Source organism: Panulirus ornatus, chromosome 8 (genome assembly GCF_036320965.1).
Source record: "Panulirus ornatus isolate Po-2019 chromosome 8, ASM3632096v1, whole genome shotgun sequence".
NCBI classification, from domain to species: domain Eukaryota; kingdom Metazoa; phylum Arthropoda; class Malacostraca; order Decapoda; family Palinuridae; genus Panulirus; species Panulirus ornatus.
The window spans coordinates 30,168,390-30,185,698 of record NC_092231.1 but is presented as its reverse complement, the minus strand read 5'-3'; the positions used below and the strand labels follow the sequence as shown (position 1 = coordinate 30,185,698).

The 17,309-nt window shown below is 41.0% G+C and overlaps 1 protein-coding gene across 1 annotated transcript in view; it reads right to left on the bottom strand.

Moving 5' to 3' along the window:
* Positions 1-17,309, bottom strand: part of LOC139749883 (uncharacterized) — a 293,444-nt gene that overhangs the window by 121,547 nt on the left and 154,588 nt on the right. The window contains 2 exon segments of the mRNA XM_071664262.1: positions 5,252-5,323; positions 15,173-15,193. Coding sequence (XP_071520363.1) covers positions 5,252-5,323; positions 15,173-15,193 — 93 coding nt within the window.

The window sequence follows — 17,309 nt, the reverse complement described above, 5'->3', positions numbered from 1 at the left end:
TACTATACAGTCAAACTAGCTTGCTACTCCGGTGATGGTGATGACATTAGCCGCTGCAGAAATGTCCTAAGAATAGAATCGAAACTAGTGTTGCGGTAGTTACTGTTGACTGAGACCTGACGCGTCACCAGTTATTCCTGATCCAAGAGAGATCATAAGGAGCATGTCTGCAAGGCTCTGGAGATGTACGCATGTATAACGGTATCCTTGTGGCCATCAGTTCACTCTCCACTACATACACATCGACGTGCGTTCGTCGGTTTCCTATACACGTCAATTAGATACACAGACACAGACACACACATACACACACACACACACACACACAGCACACACATACATGGGTATGTTTGAGGGACTAGTTTTTCCAACAATGTTACATGTTTGCGAGGCGCGGGCCACAGACAGGGCTGTGCGGAGGAGGGCGGATGTGCTGGAAATGATATGCCTGAGGACAACATGTGGTGTGAGGTGGTTTGATCGAGCAAGCAATGAAAGGGGAAGAGAGACGCGTGGCAACGAAAAGAGTGCGGCCGAGAGAACAGAAGAGAGTGCATTGAAATAGTTTGGTCAGATGGAGAGAACGAGTATAAAGTATAAAGTATTATGGTTAAATAAAACCAAAATTAATTAGCTTAGATAGCACAACAATAAGGTTGGTACATATCTGTCTCTGCACTTTCTAAGATGTTTCATAATTCAAAATACAGTTGACCTCCCATTATCCAGCACCTTCAGGGACTTCATGGAATCAGTTACATGAATTTTCCAAAGGAAAGAGAGTATAAACTGACTACTGGAGAATACTGAATAAGTATTTAATGCCTGACACTCAACTGTACAGAGGCATTGCGGTTAACAGAACATGCATTCCTGACAAGCATTACTACGTATATGTAAAACTTACTTTAAATCAAGCTAAGCGTACCTTTGACAATGTTATAAAATGGTGGGAATACTTTCTTGAGATACTTTTGGACACATTTCCTCCCATAAGCTGTTCTGATTCGCTTATGTATCCATGAACAATCAGTTTCATAAATAAATAGATTATTTATATCTAAAGGCTTTCATCCACTGTAATATAGCACAAATAAATGCAGTTTTACATCAAGTATCAAATACCAAAGGGAGGACAAGTAATCCAATGCACCATAATGATTTACATCAAGCAGATGCCTGGTCAGATGAACACTATGTGAACAATGCAGTGTTTGTTCTCGTATATAACTATAAGATTGAATATTTAAAAGTATGTTTATGACAGGAAGTACTGTACCTGTTTATTAATCTCTGAATCTTTATGACTTATGGAATAGTGTGTGGTGTATGTAAATATTAATCAAATTACAGTATTACACAATATTAAGGAAATTGTATGCAGTGGTTGTACAAAAATTTCATGAATTTACAACAAAAAACCAAGCATCATGTATATATAATGAATATACTAATTAGAAAATTGGGTTGTGGAAGAGTATGGAACATATCTCATTAATATTGTGCTTGAACAAGTCTGGAAGGAGAGATAAAATACATATCCTATTGCAACCCTTGTCCAACACAGACAGGCCTTCAGTATTGATGATCTTTGGAGGCGACTTGTATGTGTGATCGAGTTCTTTGCTTCTGCAGGCTTTCCATGGTTAATAAGGTGAGTAGCAATAATAACAAGAATATCATAACATCAACTTAATCTTTATTCATAGTTTCCTTTCAACAGCAAAGTAATCTTTAGTTATATTTTCCTTGTAAGGTGCAAAGAATATGATTTGCTTATGCCTTGTCTTCTTGACAACCCATCATCAGAATCTACGATCTGATCATGGAGCATAATCAGATTTTCATCTACAGAAAAAAAGGGGTCCTTGTCCTAGTTGTGGACTGGACTATCATGGGGCCGCAGGTTGTATCTTCAAGTTGTATTGAACTTCTAATTAAGCATAATTTCTGATAAAAAATTACAATGTAATCCATACACAAATGCTGCATCATCAAGAATAACAGCAAGTGGATGAAGGAACTTCTCTTTGTTGATGCATGAACCCTTCTGACCAACAGCATGGAGTGGTCTGTCTCATAGAGGAAGGTTGGTTTGTTGGGTATAATGGCCAACAACCTATGAAGAAGGTCATTAGGCCTGCAACCATTTTTGATTTTTGACTAAGTTCCTATTTTCTTTCTTTTCATACATATTCGCCATTTCCCACATTAGCGAGGTAGCGTTAAGAACAGTGGACTGAGCCTTAGAATGAATATCCTCACTTGGCCCCCTTCTCTATTCCTTCTTTTGGAAAATAAAAAAAAATGGGAGGGGAGGATTTGCAGCCCCTGCTCCCTCCCCTTTTAGTTGACTTCTACAACACACAGGGAATACATGGGAAGTATTCTTTCTCCCCTAAATTTAATACATATAGATGACAAAATAAAATAGGAAAACAAAATATAGATATTGGAATAGAAGGTTGGCGAGTGACTGTGTGTCAATATGGCAGCAAACAACGCAGAGGGGCACAGCATCCACTGGTGCAGCTGCCAGGACTGTGAAAGGTTTGGACAGATTAGACAAGAGGCCTTCACCCTGACATGCAATACATACAGTACGAAAAAGAAAGGCTCTCTACTTGACATACAATACATACATAAGTTAGGAAATAGGAAACCGATAATTTGTCAGCTTGACACAACACCAGAACCAGCTCCAGATACTAAAACATTCCTGTTCAAGTCCAGCAGTGTAAAGAGCAAGTAGATCTGCCTAACACAAACAGCCTAAAGCAAAAGCAGCCACACCCTGAAGCCAGGCCCGCAAATGAGCTGAACCGACGCACCACGTTATATCATCTTATTTTTGTTTCCTTGAGGAAGATAATCAATTTGTTAATTATACTAATGTTATCACCAAGGAGCTTATAATTGGAGTTTACTTTTCTTCTCTTAAAGTACTGTACTAATTTCTCCTTTGGTTTGTTGTATCTATTGCACTGAAAAAGTACATGGTTAATTGTTAGGTTCCTTGAACATGTTGAACATCTTGGTATGATCTGTTGTAGGTGGGTGCTGTTTGTGCAGTTGAGATGTAGATGGGCTAATGTGAATTCCTCCCTTCTATTCCTCCTGTATGAAGTTGTTCAGTCCACTGCTTCTGACTTGTATTTTTTTTGTGATGGTCAGGCTGGTCCACTGTCTCTGCCACAAAGGAAATACTGATTTCTTTTCCAAAGAGAGGCAGAATCCCAGCTCCCAAGGGACTGGAACAACCTTCCTGAGTTCGACTAAGCCAACCAGTCTGCTTGTTCACTGCTATCAATGTTGCATTGACCAGGTAACCAAATGAAGATATCTTTGTTACATGAGTTTGATTTATTGATAATAATATCCTGAATTTCATTCAACTTCGTGTAATCATAATCTATAGTTTTAAAGAGCTGATAATGAATTGGAGATAATTACTGATTTGATATGAATAGAATTAATGATACAATCTATGGCTTTATCAATGGGAAATAATTCCACATTGATAAAAGATGTATAGTTTAGCAGAGTGTATCTTAAAAGAACATTTATTCGACCACACCTTTGCATCCACATATTAATCTGTCTTGGAGCCATCTGTGTGGAAGTAGACATATATCAAGTGATCTATTATGACCCTTTGAAATTGCTCTTGTACCTCATTCTCCAGCATGTTCCTTTTCCTCACAGGCTGGTAGAGGCAAGACGTGAGATTTATAAAGGAAACATATAATACAGGTACATCACCAAATTTCTGGCAACTGATGGTTCAGCACCCCCTTTAGTCCGGACAAAATTACAGGAGGGAACTTGAAATTACTGAGGCCACCAGATAGTTTACTGGGTGGCCACAGATGACGTGTGCAGGGTGCGCTTATTAACATTCTTTACACTGCACTTGGTGGTGATACTGCAATTCTGTGAGACTCTTAGCTTATTTTGCTTGAATTCAACCCTAGCTATGGCTTCTAAGACATATGAGAGCATCAGTCATGATGTCAAACGTAAACACCAGTCCATATCGATCCAAGATTAAGTAGAACTGTTGAAAAAAATGGACCATGGTGTTTCGGTGTGCAAGCTGTGTGACATCTACAGTATTGGTTCATCAACTGTTTATGATATAAAGAAGCAAAGGGAGAAAACACTGAAATTCTATGCAGACAGCAATTCCAAGAAGCAAATGACAATTAGAAAAACAATGAAAGATGGTAAGAGTACTGACCACGATCAAGTGATGATGGAATGGTTTCAACAGCGTCGGAGTGGACTTCTCAGGTAGCATGATAATGGACCAGGCTAAGCTGTTCCATAAAGAACTTATATTACAACATGAGCATGACTACAGTGAAAGATGGCTTCAAAGATTCAAGAAGTGTCATGGAATTTCCATGAATAAAGCGTGCGGAGAAAAGCGATCTGCAAACCACAAAGGAACTGCCGAGTATGTTGCCAAATTTGTGAAACCCATAGTTAACAAACACCTCAGTCCTGATCAGGTGCATAATGCTGATGAAACTGCATTATTCTGGCGATACACACCTAGGAAAACACTAACAACAGAAGACGAAGAAGACCCCACAGGATTCAAGCAATCTATGGACAGACTTACCATCTTAGGGTGCTCAAACATTTAATATTTGTATAATTCAGATTTCTAGCAGTCCATGCTATACTTTAGATGCGTGGGAGATGTATAATTAGTGGGTTAGAGGTGTGTTGATGAATTATTATTACATGACCACAGTTGGTCCAGCAAAATGGGTAATCCGGCAAGGCTTTCAAACCAAGAGTGCCAGAAAATACTTGGTGTACCTGTATAAGGATTTTTTTTGTCACAAGGCTGTATATCTGTGATATATTCTGAAGAAAGATCAAAGTCAGGTATGAATACCAGGATAAGACACTATATTCACAAAAAGAAAATGTAGAGTTATCTGCAATGTAAAAGTTTGATTATTTACAAATGCCTGGTTTTCTTTCATTAAAAGTAAAATGTTACTCTTCATAAATACTCTACGAGCATATATTTTGTTACCTTTCACTGATCTGTTTACTGTAGTCCTGAGATTCTAAAGTCCACATAGACAAACATCTACAAGAAGGATTAATCAATTTAGCATCATTTGAATAAATGACTGCATGTGATTATCAAGAATGGATGACTGAATCTCCCAGTAGTGCAGTAAGAGATCCACTCTGGTGCAGTAATGTTAATTATAATCAGTCAACTTACTGGAAGCTCTGGGCAGGTCTCTCGCTCTGGACTGGAAGGATCACAGGTCATCACCATCCACTGCAGCTCAATCTGTTGAGGCAGTTACCTCTGTTAACATGAACCTTTTAACTTACTAGCAAACAATAATCAAAATAAAAGGACAGTGATCCTTCATAAAACATGTTAAAAGATGATGACTAACTTACCAAGAAAATCTTAATGTAACAATATTCCATCCTGTGAAATATAGCATGTAGTATATATATCTTTTCTCAGCCAAGGGCTGATTATAATGACACTAACAGAGCCAAAACATAGGGTGGATTAAGTGTGAGGGTTACCAAATTACAGAGGTATAAGTTTATTGAGTGTTCCTGGGAAATTATATGGGAGGGTATTGATTGAGAGGGTGAAGGCATGTACAGAGCATCAGATTTGGGAAGAGCAGTGTGGTTTCAGAAGTGGTAGAGGATGTGTGGATCAGGTGTTTGCTTTGAAGAATGTATGTGAGAAATACTTAGAAAAGCAAATGGATTTGTATGTAGCATTCATGGATCTGGAGAAGGCATATGATAGAGTTGATAGAGATGCTCTGTGGAAGGTATTAAGAGTATATTGTGTGGGAGGCAAGTTGTTAGAAGCAGTGAAAAGTTTTTATTCAGGATGTAAGGCATGTGTGACTGGAAAGTGATTGGTTCCCAGTGAATGTCGGTTTGTGGCAGGGGTGTGTGATGTCTCCATGATTGTTTAATTTGTCTACGGATGGGGTTGTTAGGGAGGTGAATGCAAGAGTTTTGGAGAGAAGGGCAAGTATGCAGTCTGTTGTGGATGAGAAAGCTTGGGAAGTGAGTCAGTTGTTGTTAGCTGATGATACAGCACTGGTGGCTGATTCAGGTGAGAAATTGCAGAAGCTGGTTACTGATTTTGATAAAGTGTGTGAAGGAAGAAAGCTGAGAGAATATATGAATAAGAGCAAGGTTATTAGGTACAGTAGGGTTGAGGGACAAGTCAGTTGGGAGGTAAGTTTGAATGGAGAAAAACTGGAGGAAGTGAAGTGTTTTAGATATCTGGAAGTGGATTTGGCAGTGGCTGCAACCATGGAGGTGGGAGTCATAGGGTGGGGGAGGGGCGAAAGTTCTGGGGGCGTTGAAAAATGTGTGGAAGGTGAGAACATTATCTCGGAAAGCGAAAATGGGTATGTTTGAAGGAACTGTGGTTCCAACAATATTATATGGCTGCGAAGTGTGGGCTATAGATAAAGTTGTGCAGAGGAGGGTGGATATGTTGGAAATGAAATGTTTGAGGACAATATGTGGTGTGAGGTGGTTTGATCGAGTAAGTAATGAAAGGGTAAGAGAGATGAATGGTAATAAAAAGAGTGTGGTTGAGAGAGCAGAAGAGGGTGTTTTGAAATGGTTTGGTCACGTGGAGAGATTGAGTGAGGAAAGATTGACAAAGAGGACATATGTGTCAGAGGTGGAGGGAACGAGAAGTGGGAGACCAAATTGGAGGTGGAAAGATGGAGTGAAAAAGATTTTGAGCAATTGGGGCCTAAACATGCAGGAAGGTGAAAGGCTTGCAAGGAATGGAGTGAACTGGAATGATGTGGTATACTAGTGTCGACGTGCTGTCAATGGGTTGAACCAGGGCATGTGAAGCGTCTGGGATAAACCATGGAAAGTTTTGTGGGGCCTGGATGTGGAAAGGGAACTGTGGTTCCGGTGTGTTATACATGACAGCTAGAGACTGAGTGTGAATGAATGTGGCCTTCGTTGTCTTTCCTAGCGTTACCTCGCATGCATGCGGGGTGAAGGGATTGTAATTTCATGTGTGGCGGGTAGGCAACGGGAATGAATAAAGGCAGACAGTATGTATGTATGTATGACTCATGGTGAGGTGCCTGAGGATAGGGGAGAAAGAATACTTCCCAAGCATTCCTCGCATGTCGTAGAAGGCAACTAAAGGGGACAGGAGCAGGGGGCTGGAAACCCTCCACTCCTTGTATTTCAACTTTCTAAAAGGGGAAACAGAAGAAGGAGTCACACGGGGAGTGCTCATCCTCCTCAAAGGCTCAGATTGGGGTGTCTAAATGTGTGTGGATGTAACCAAGATGAGAAAAATGGAGAGATAGGCAGTATGTTTGAGGAAAGGAACCTGGATGTTTTGGCTCTGAGTGAAACGAAGCTCAAGGGTAAAGGGGAAGAGTGGTTTGGGAATGTCTCGGGAGTAAAGTCAGGGAGTTAGTGAGAGGACAAGAGCAAGGGAAGGAGTAGCACTACTCCTGAAACAGGAGTGGTGGGAGTATGTGATAGAGTGTAAGAAAGTAATCTCTAGATTGATATGCGTAAAACTGAAAGTGGATAGAGAGAGATGGGTGATTACTGGTGCATATGCACCTGGTCATGAGAAGCAAGATCATGAGAGGCAAGTGTTTTGGGAGCAGCTGAGTGAGTGTTTTAGTAGTTTTGATGCGCAAGACCGGGTTATAGTGATGGGTGATTTGAATGCAAAGGTGAGTAATGTGGCAATTGAGGGAATAATTGGTGAACATGGGGTGTTCAGTGTTGTAAATGGAAATGGTGAAGAGCTTGTAGATTTATGTGCTGAAAAAGGGCTGCTGATTGGGAATACCTGGTTTAAAAAGAGAGATATACATAAGTATACGTATATAAGTTGGATAGATGGCCAGAGAGTGTTATTGGATTACGTGTTAATTGAGAAGCGCGCGAAAGAGAGACTTTTGGATGTAAAATGTGTTGAGAGGTGCAACTGGAGGGATGTCTGAGCATTATCTTGTTGAGGCAAAGGTGAAGATTTGTAAAGGTTTTCAGAAGAGAGAGTGTTGGGGTGAAAGAGTGGTGAGAGTAAGTGAGCTTGGGAAGGAGACTTGTGTGAGGAAGTACCAGGAGAGACTGAGTACAGAATGGAAAAATATGAGAATAAAGGACATAAGGGGAAGCGGGGGAGGAATGGGATATATTTAGGGAAGTGGAGATGGCTTGCGCAAAAGATGCTTGTGGCATGAGAAGCGTGGGAGGTGGGCAGATTAGAAAGGGTAGTGATTGGTGGGATGAAGAAGTAAGATTATTAGTGAAAGAGAAGAGAGAGGCATTTAGACGATTTTTGCAGAGAAATAATACAAATGAGTGGGAGATATATAAAAGAAAGCGGCAGGAGGTCAAGAGAAAGGTGCAAGAGGTGAAAAAGAGGGCAAATGAGAGTTGGGGTGAGAGAGTATCATTAAATTTTAGGGGAGAATAAAAAGATATTTTGGAAGGAGGTAAATAAAGTGCGTAAGACAAGAGAACAAATGGGAACTTCAGTGAAGGTGCTAATGGGGAGGTGATAACAAGTAGTGGTGATGTGAGAAGGAGATGGAGTGAGTATTTTGAAGGTCTGTTGAATGTGTTTGATGATAGAGTGGCAGATAAAGGGTGTTTTGGCCGAGGTGGTGTGCAAAGTGAGAGGGTTAGGGAAAATGATTTGGTAAACAGAGAAGAGGTAGTGAAAGCTTTGTGGAAGATGAAAGCCAGCAAGGCAGCAAGTTTGGATGGTATTGCAGTGGAATTTATCAAAAAAGGGGGCGACTATATTGATGACTGGTTAGTAAGGTTATTCAATGTATGTATGACTCATGGTGAGGTTCCTGAGGATTGACGGAATGCTTGCACAGTGCCACTGTACAAAGGCAAAGGGGATAAGAGTGAGTGCTCAAATTACAGAGGTATAAGTTTGTTGATTATTCCTGGGAAATTATATGGGAGGGTATTGATTGAGAGGGTGAAGGCATGTACACAGCATCAGATTGGGGAAGAGCAGTGTGGTTTCAGAAGTGGCAGAGGATGTGTGGATCAGGTATTTGCTCTGAAGAATACATGTAAGAAATACTTAGAAAAGCAAATGGGCATTTATGGATCTGGAGAAGGCATATGATAGAGTTGATAGAGATGATCTATGGAAGGTATTATGAATATATGGTGTGGGAGGCAAGTTGTTAGAAGCAATGAAAAGTTTTTATTGAGGATGTAAGGCATGTGTACATGTAGGAAGAGAGGAAAGTGATTGGTTCTCAGTGAATGTAGGTTGGCGGCAGGGGTGTGTAATGTCTCCATGGTTGTTTAATTTGTTTATGGACGGGGTTGTTAGGGAGGTGAATGCAAGAGTTTTGGAAAGAGGGGCAAGTATGCAGTCACTTGTGGATGAGAGAGCTTGGGAAGTGAGTCAGTTGTTGTTCACTGATGATACAGCGCTGGTGGCTGATTCACGTGAGAAACTGCAGAAGCTGGTGACTGAGTTTGGTAAAGTGTGTGAAAGAAGAAAGTTGAGAGTAAATGTGAATAAGAGCAAGGTTATTAGGTACAGTAGGGGTGAGGGACAAGTCAATTGGGAGGTAAGTCTGAATGGAGAAAAACTGGAGGAAGTGAAGTGTTTTAGGTGTCTGGGAGTGGATTTGGCAGTGGATGGAACCATGGAAGCGGAAGTGAATCATAGGGTGGGGGAGGGGGCGAAAATTCTGGGAGCATTGAAGAATGTGTGGAAGTCAAGAACATTATCTCGGAAAGCAAAAATGGGTATGTTTGAAGGAATAGTGGTTCCAACAATGTTATATGGTTGCGAGGCGTGGGCTATGGATAGAGTTGTGCGGAGGAGGGTGGATGTGCTGGAAATGAAATGTTTGAGGACAATATGTTGTGTGAGGTGGTTTGATCGAGCAAGTAATGATAGGGTAAGAGAGATGTGTGGTAATAAAAAGAGTGCGGTTGAGAGAGCAGAAGAGAGTGTTTTGAATTGGTTTGGTCATATGGAGAGAATGAATGAGGAAAGATTGACCAAGAGAATATATGTGTTAGAGGTGGAGGGAATGAGGAGAAGTAGAAGACTAAATGGGATGTGGAAAGATGGAGTGAAAAAGATTTTGAGTGACTGGGGCCTGAACATGCAGGAGGGTGAAAGGCGTGCAAGGAATAGAGTGAACTGGAACGATGTGGTATACCATGGTCGACGTGCTGTCAATGGATTGAACCAGGACATGTGAAGTGTCTGGGGAAAAGGATGGAAAGTTCTGTGGGGCCTGGATGTGAAAAGGGAGCTGTGGTTTCGGTGCATTATTACATGACAGCTAGAGACTGAGTGTGAACAAATGTGGCATTTGTTGTCTTTTCCTAGCGCTACCTCGCGCACATGAGGGGGGAAGGGGGTTGTTATTTCATGTGTGGCAGGGTGGCGATGGGAATGAATAAAGGCAGACAGTATGTATGTATGTATGACTCATGGTGAGGTGCCTGAGGATAGGGGAGAAAGAATACTTCCCAAGCATTCCTCGCGTGTCGTAGAAGGCAACTAAAGGGGACAGGAGCAGGGGGCTGGAAACCCTCCACTCCTTGTATTTCAACTTTCTAAAAGGGGAAACAGAAGAAGGAGTCACACGGGGAGTGCTCATCCTCCTCAAAGGCTCAGATTGGGGTGTCTAAATGTGTGTGGATGTAACCAAGATGAGAAAAAATGGAGAGATAGGCAGTATGTTTGAGGAAAGGAACCTGGATGTTTTGGCTCTGAGTGAAACGAAGCTCAAGGGTAAAGGGGAAGAGTGGTTTGGGAATGTCTCGGGAGTAAAGTCAGGGAGTTAGTAAGAGGACAAGAGCAAGGGAAGGAGTAGCACTACTCCTGAAACAGGAGTGGTGGGAGTATGTGATAGAGTGTAAGAAAGTAATCTCTAGATTGATATGCGTAAAACTGAAAGTGGATAGAGAGAGATGGGTGATTACTGGTGCATATGCACCTGGTCATGAGAAGCAAGATCATGAAAGGCAAGTGTTTTGGGAGCAGCTGAGTGAGTGTTTTAGTAGTTTTGATGCGCAAGACCGGGTTATAGTGATGGGTGATTTGAATGCAAAGGTGAGTAATGTGGCAATTGAGGGAATAATTGGTGAACATGGGGTGTTCAGTGTTGTAAATGGAAATGGTGAAGAGCTTGTAGATTTATGTGCTGAAAAAGGGCTGCTGATTGGGAATACCTGGTTTAAAAAGAGAGATATACATAAGTATACGTATATAAGTTGGATAGATGGCCAGAGAGTGTTATTGGATTACGTGTTAATTGAGAAGCGCGCGAAAGAGAGACTTTTGGATGTAAAATGTGTTGAGAGGTGCAACTGGAGGGATGTCTGAGCATTATCTTGTTGAGGCAAAGGTGAAGATTTGTAAAGGTTTTCAGAAGAGAGAGTGTTGGGGTGAAAGAGTGGTGAGAGTAAGTGAGCTTGGGAAGGAGACTTGTGTGAGGAAGTACCAGGAGAGACTGAGTACAGAATGGAAAAATATGAGAATAAAGGACATAAGGGAAGCGGGGGAGGAATGGGATATATTTAGGGAAGTGGAGATGGCTTGCGCAAAAGATGCTTGTGGCATGAGAAGCGTGGGAGGTGGGCAGATTAGAAAGGGTAGTGATTGGTGGGATGAAGAAGTAAGATTATTAGTGAAAGAGAAGAGAGAGGCATTTAGACGATTTTTGCAGAGAAATAATACAAATGAGTGGGAGATATATAAAAGAAAGCGGCAGGAGGTCAAGAGAAAGGTGCAAGAGGTGAAAAAGAGGGCAAATGAGAGTTGGGGTGAGAGAGTATCATTAAATTTTGGGGAGAATAAAAAGATATTTTGGAAGGAGGTAAATAAAGTGCGTAAGACAAGAGAACAAATGGGAACTTCAGTGAAGGTGCTAATGGGGAGGTGATAACAAGTAGTGGTGATGTGAGAAGGAGATGGAGTGAGTATTTTGAAGGTCTGTTGAATGTGTTTGATGATAGAGTGGCAGATAAAGGGTGTTTTGGCCGAGGTGGTGTGCAAAGTGAGAGGGTTAGGGAAAATGATTTGGTAAACAGAGAAGAGGTAGTGAAAGCTTTGTGGAAGATGAAAGCCAGCAAGGCAGCAAGTTTGGATGGTATTGCAGTGGAATTTATCAAAAAAGGGGGCGACTATATTGATGACTGGTTAGTAAGGTTATTCAATGTATGTATGACTCATGGTGAGGTTCCTGAGGATTGACGGAATGCTTGCACAGTGCCACTGTACAAAGGCAAAGGGGATAAGAGTGAGTGCTCAAATTACAGAGGTATAAGTTTGTTGATTATTCCTGGGAAATTATATGGGAGGGTATTGATTGAGAGGGTGAAGGCATGTACACAGCATCAGATTGGGGAAGAGCAGTGTGGTTTCAGAAGTGGCAGAGGATGTGTGGATCAGGTATTTGCTCTGAAGAATACATGTAAGAAATACTTAGAAAAGCAAATGGGCATTTATGGATCTGGAGAAGGCATATGATAGAGTTGATAGAGATGATCTATGGAAGGTATTATGAATATATGGTGTGGGAGGCAAGTTGTTAGAAGCAATGAAAAGTTTTTATTGAGGATGTAAGGCATGTGTACATGTAGGAAGAGAGGAAAGTGATTGGTTCTCAGTGAATGTAGGTTGGCGGCAGGGGTGTGTAATGTCTCCATGGTTGTTTAATTTGTTTATGGACGGGGTTGTTAGGGAGGTGAATGCAAGAGTTTTGGAAAGAGGGGCAAGTATGCAGTCACTTGTGGATGAGAGAGCTTGGGAAGTGAGTCAGTTGTTGTTCACTGATGATACAGCGCTGGTGGCTGATTCACGTGAGAAACTGCAGAAGCTGGTGACTGAGTTTGGTAAAGTGTGTGAAAGAAGAAAGTTGAGAGTAAATGTGAATAAGAGCAAGGTTATTAGGTACAGTAGGGGTGAGGGACAAGTCAATTGGGAGGTAAGTCTGAATGGAGAAAAACTGGAGGAAGTGAAGTGTTTTAGGTGTCTGGGAGTGGATTTGGCAGTGGATGGAACCATGGAAGCGGAAGTGAATCATAGGGTGGGGGAGGGGGCGAAAAATTCTGGGAGCATTGAAGAATGTGTGGAAGTCAAGAACATTATCTCGGAAAGCAAAAATGGGTATGTTTGAAGGAATAGTGGTTCCAACAATGTTATATGGTTGCGAGGCGTGGGCTATGGATAGAGTTGTGCGGAGGAGGGTGGATGTGCTGGAAATGAAATGTTTGAGGACAATATGTTGTGTGAGGTGGTTTGATCGAGCAAGTAATGATAGGGTAAGAGAGATGTGTGGTAATAAAAAGAGTGCGGTTGAGAGAGCAGAAGAGAGTGTTTTGAATTGGTTTGGTCATATGGAGAGAATGAATGAGGAAAGATTGACCAAGAGAATATATGTGTTAGAGGTGGAGGGAATGAGGAGAAGTAGAAGACTAAATGGGATGTGGAAAGATGGAGTGAAAAAGATTTTGAGTGACTGGGGCCTGAACATGCAGGAGGGTGAAAGGCGTGCAAGGAATAGAGTGAACTGGAACGATGTGGTATACCATGGTCGACGTGCTGTCAATGGATTGAACCAGGACATGTGAAGTGTCTGGGGAAAAGGATGGAAAGTTCTGTGGGGCCTGGATGTGAAAAGGGAGCTGTGGTTTCGGTGCATTATTACATGACAGCTAGAGACTGAGTGTGAACAAATGTGGCATTTGTTGTCTTTTCCTAGCGCTACCTCGCGCACATGAGGGGGGAAGGGGGTTGTTATTTCATGTGTGGCAGGGTGGCGATGGGAATGAATAAAGGCAGACTATGAATTATGTGCATGTGTACATATGTATATGTCTGTGTTTGTATATATATGTATACATTGAGATGTATAGGTATGTATATTTGCGTAAGTGGACGTGTATGTATATGCATGTGTATGTGGGTGGGTTGGGCCATTCTTTTGTCTGTTTCCTTGCGCTACCTTGCTGACGCAGGAGACAGCGACAAAGCATAATAAATAAACATATATATATTTGTATGAAAGTTTCAAATCTCAAGCGAAATAGATGTGTAGGAAAACAAAAAAGACCTGTCTTAATACATGGACTTCTCTACATTAACACAAAAAGACAACAGGAATCTAGAGATAGATATATAATTGTTATTCACCAGATTAAAACAACAATAATTTACCTGTCATCTGAAATTATCAGAAAGTATATCAGTAAGTGTATCCATTGCCCATGACCAGGAAATTATTTACTCATTCTAGAGATGAACCTGTATTAATATACCCATAGCATTAAAAGGAATGAGGACATTAATGATGTACAGAAATCAAGAAGTTAAATAAAAAAAAAATAGCTAACTCATTTTGGTATATGTTACTGAATATGGTTTAACTTAACTATTTACAAAACCAGTAGAGCCTTTGAAGCATTATTACTTTGAGACAATGAGTATGATATCATACAAGCTAGGATGCTTTAGTACCAACATTACTTATATGACTTAATTACTGTAAAATTAAACCTGGAACATTTAGCTTTCTCTAAACACAATGCTTGGAGGAGCAGAGATCAGGAAGGCTTGAGCTGAGGAAGATATGGAGAAGGGATGGCAGATAACAGGAATGCAGGAAGGTTATGGAAAAAGAATGGCATGGGGGGGGGGTTAGAGGAAAATAGTAAAAGGAACAGAAGAATGACTGGAGAAGGGAAAGGTGAAGGAAGGAAAGAGAGAAAGTAAACAGGGAGAAGACAGGTGAAGTAAATGGTGGAAGGGGAAGACTGCGGGAAGTACAGAGGACAGGGATCGAGAAGAACTGAAGAGTACAGAGAAAGATGATCATGAGGATAATAGTTGGGTACAGTGAAGAGTTAGTGCATGGAACTTGAAGGGCACATGAAGGCTGATGTGAGGAGGGTGGGGTAAGATAAAGTAAGGAAAGAGATCTTAAAGAAATTGGGGGAGGAGGGGGAATGTAAAGAAAACAGATGTGGAAGAAATGATAAATGTACAAGAAACAAGATAAATAAGTAATAAACAGAGGACGAAGGAAGCAGGGCAGTGGTGTAGCCACAAGAGTGGCCACTGGGGAGCACATAAGCCATCCAGGAACTTACTTACATTGATCTTCCTCCTTCTCCTCTTGAAGATAAGGGAGGAAAGTCCGGTTAGTCACTACCTCGACCATGCAGTGTAAGGGGCTTGCAAAAATAAAATAATGATTAGTCCCAAGGTCAGTAAGTGCTCAGTGCCGACACTTGGGGAACCACCAGTGGAGACCACTGGTTAGGACGGCTGGCCACAGCCACCAGTTACATCCACTTGCTAAAAAAAAATCTTAACAATAAATGGCTATGAATGCCAGTTAGGGTGACAAGCATGGTTCACCAATAGGAGGATCAGTTACAAGAACCAGTTAGAAGTGCCATTGCTTTCTCCTTTGGTGGTATAGCAGGAGTAAGCTCTTTCACCATATTGTTCTCAAAACATGAGTCTTCACAGTGTCTTCTATGGAAGTCTCATTCAAGGTTAGACCTTTTTCCCTAATAAAAACATTAGTGCTACTATTATTAGACAAAACTAGAGCCCTCTTACATTCATTGTATGGGTATAATGTGAGTTACAAATACTACATAAGTGTTATAAAGTTAATATATTTTTGAGAATACTGCTCCAAATTAAAGGCACTTTATTCTAATTCATACATGACTATTCCTTCCATGCTGACCTGAAACAAATATGAGAAACATGATCTTGTTGGATAGGGACTTCCTGTTGTTTTGCAAGTTGGAATAGATACAACATGGATGCATGAAAGATTGTAAATTTATCATATGTGGGTGAATGGTGAAAAACTGATCTACTTCACAACCTCTGGTTTTCTTCCACAATCTTTGATTACTATGATAAACATGAATGTGTGTAAGTATATACTGTGATTGTAATTGTTCTTAGTAGTACATGGAAGCATGTCCTTGGAAGGGGTAGAGACTTGTGTATTTTACTTTTGAGGTCACTTATACTTCACCACATCTAAAATGCAGCTTTACCTAGCACTGATATTCGTCAGATTCACTCTATACCTCAGAGAGTGTGACATCCTATTTCACAATCTAATGAGGCTTTACCTTATTTTCATTGTTTCCATCCTGCCTCCCTACTTACCCCTGTTGATTTGTGTATATTTGCTAAGATGATCTTTCATCATTTCATTCATTCATAATTCCTACAACACACGCTACAGGCAATTGGTTGACATATGCGGCAGCCAACACAATGTGCAGAACTGTGTACTACAATTAATATGACTTGCAGCTGGTTCTTCTGTAATTGAAACTCTGGAGATGATCATTAACTGAGTTGTTTGAGAATTACTTAGTATGTGCCATCATGCTGTACATGCAAGAAATGTATACATAACACAGACACATATCAAAATTACAATCACAATTCCTTTATTTTCTTGTCTTGCACCTGAGGCATGCAAAGCTGCATTCTTATCTTTGTCAGCATGTCTATATATATATATATATATATATATATATATATATATATATATATTATCCCTAGGGGATAGGGGAGAAAGAATACTTCCCACGTATTCCCTGCATGTCGTAGAAGGCGACTAAAAGGGGAGGGAGCGGGTGGCTGGAAATCCTCCCCTCTTGCTTTTTTTTTAATTTTAATTTTCCAAAAGAGGGAACAGAGAAGGGGGCCAGGTGAGGATATTCCCTCAAAGGCCCAGTCCTCTGTTCTCAACGCTATCTCGCTAATGCGGGAAATGGTGAATAGATTGGGGAAGAGCAGTGTGGTTTCAGAAGTGGTAGAGGATGTGTGGATCAGGTGTTTGCTTTGAAGAATGTATGTGAGAAATACTTAGAAAAGCAAATGGATTTGTATGTAGCATTTATGGATCTGGAGAAGGCATATGATAGAGTTGATAGAGATGCTCTGTGGAAGGTATTAAGAATATATGGTGTGGGAGGAAAGTTGTTAGAAGCAGTGAAAAGTTTTTATCGAGGATGTAAGGCATGTGTACGTGTAGGAAGAGAGGAAAGTGATTGGTTCTCAGTGAATGTAGGTTTGCGGCAGGGGTGTGTGATGTCTCCATGGTTGTTTAATTTGTTTATGGATGGGGTTGTTAGGGAGGTAAATGCAAGAGTTTTGGAAAGAGGGGCAAGTATGAAGTCTGTTGGGGATGAGAGAGCTTGGGAAGTGAGTCAGTTGTTGTTCGCTGATGATACAGCGCTGGTGGCTG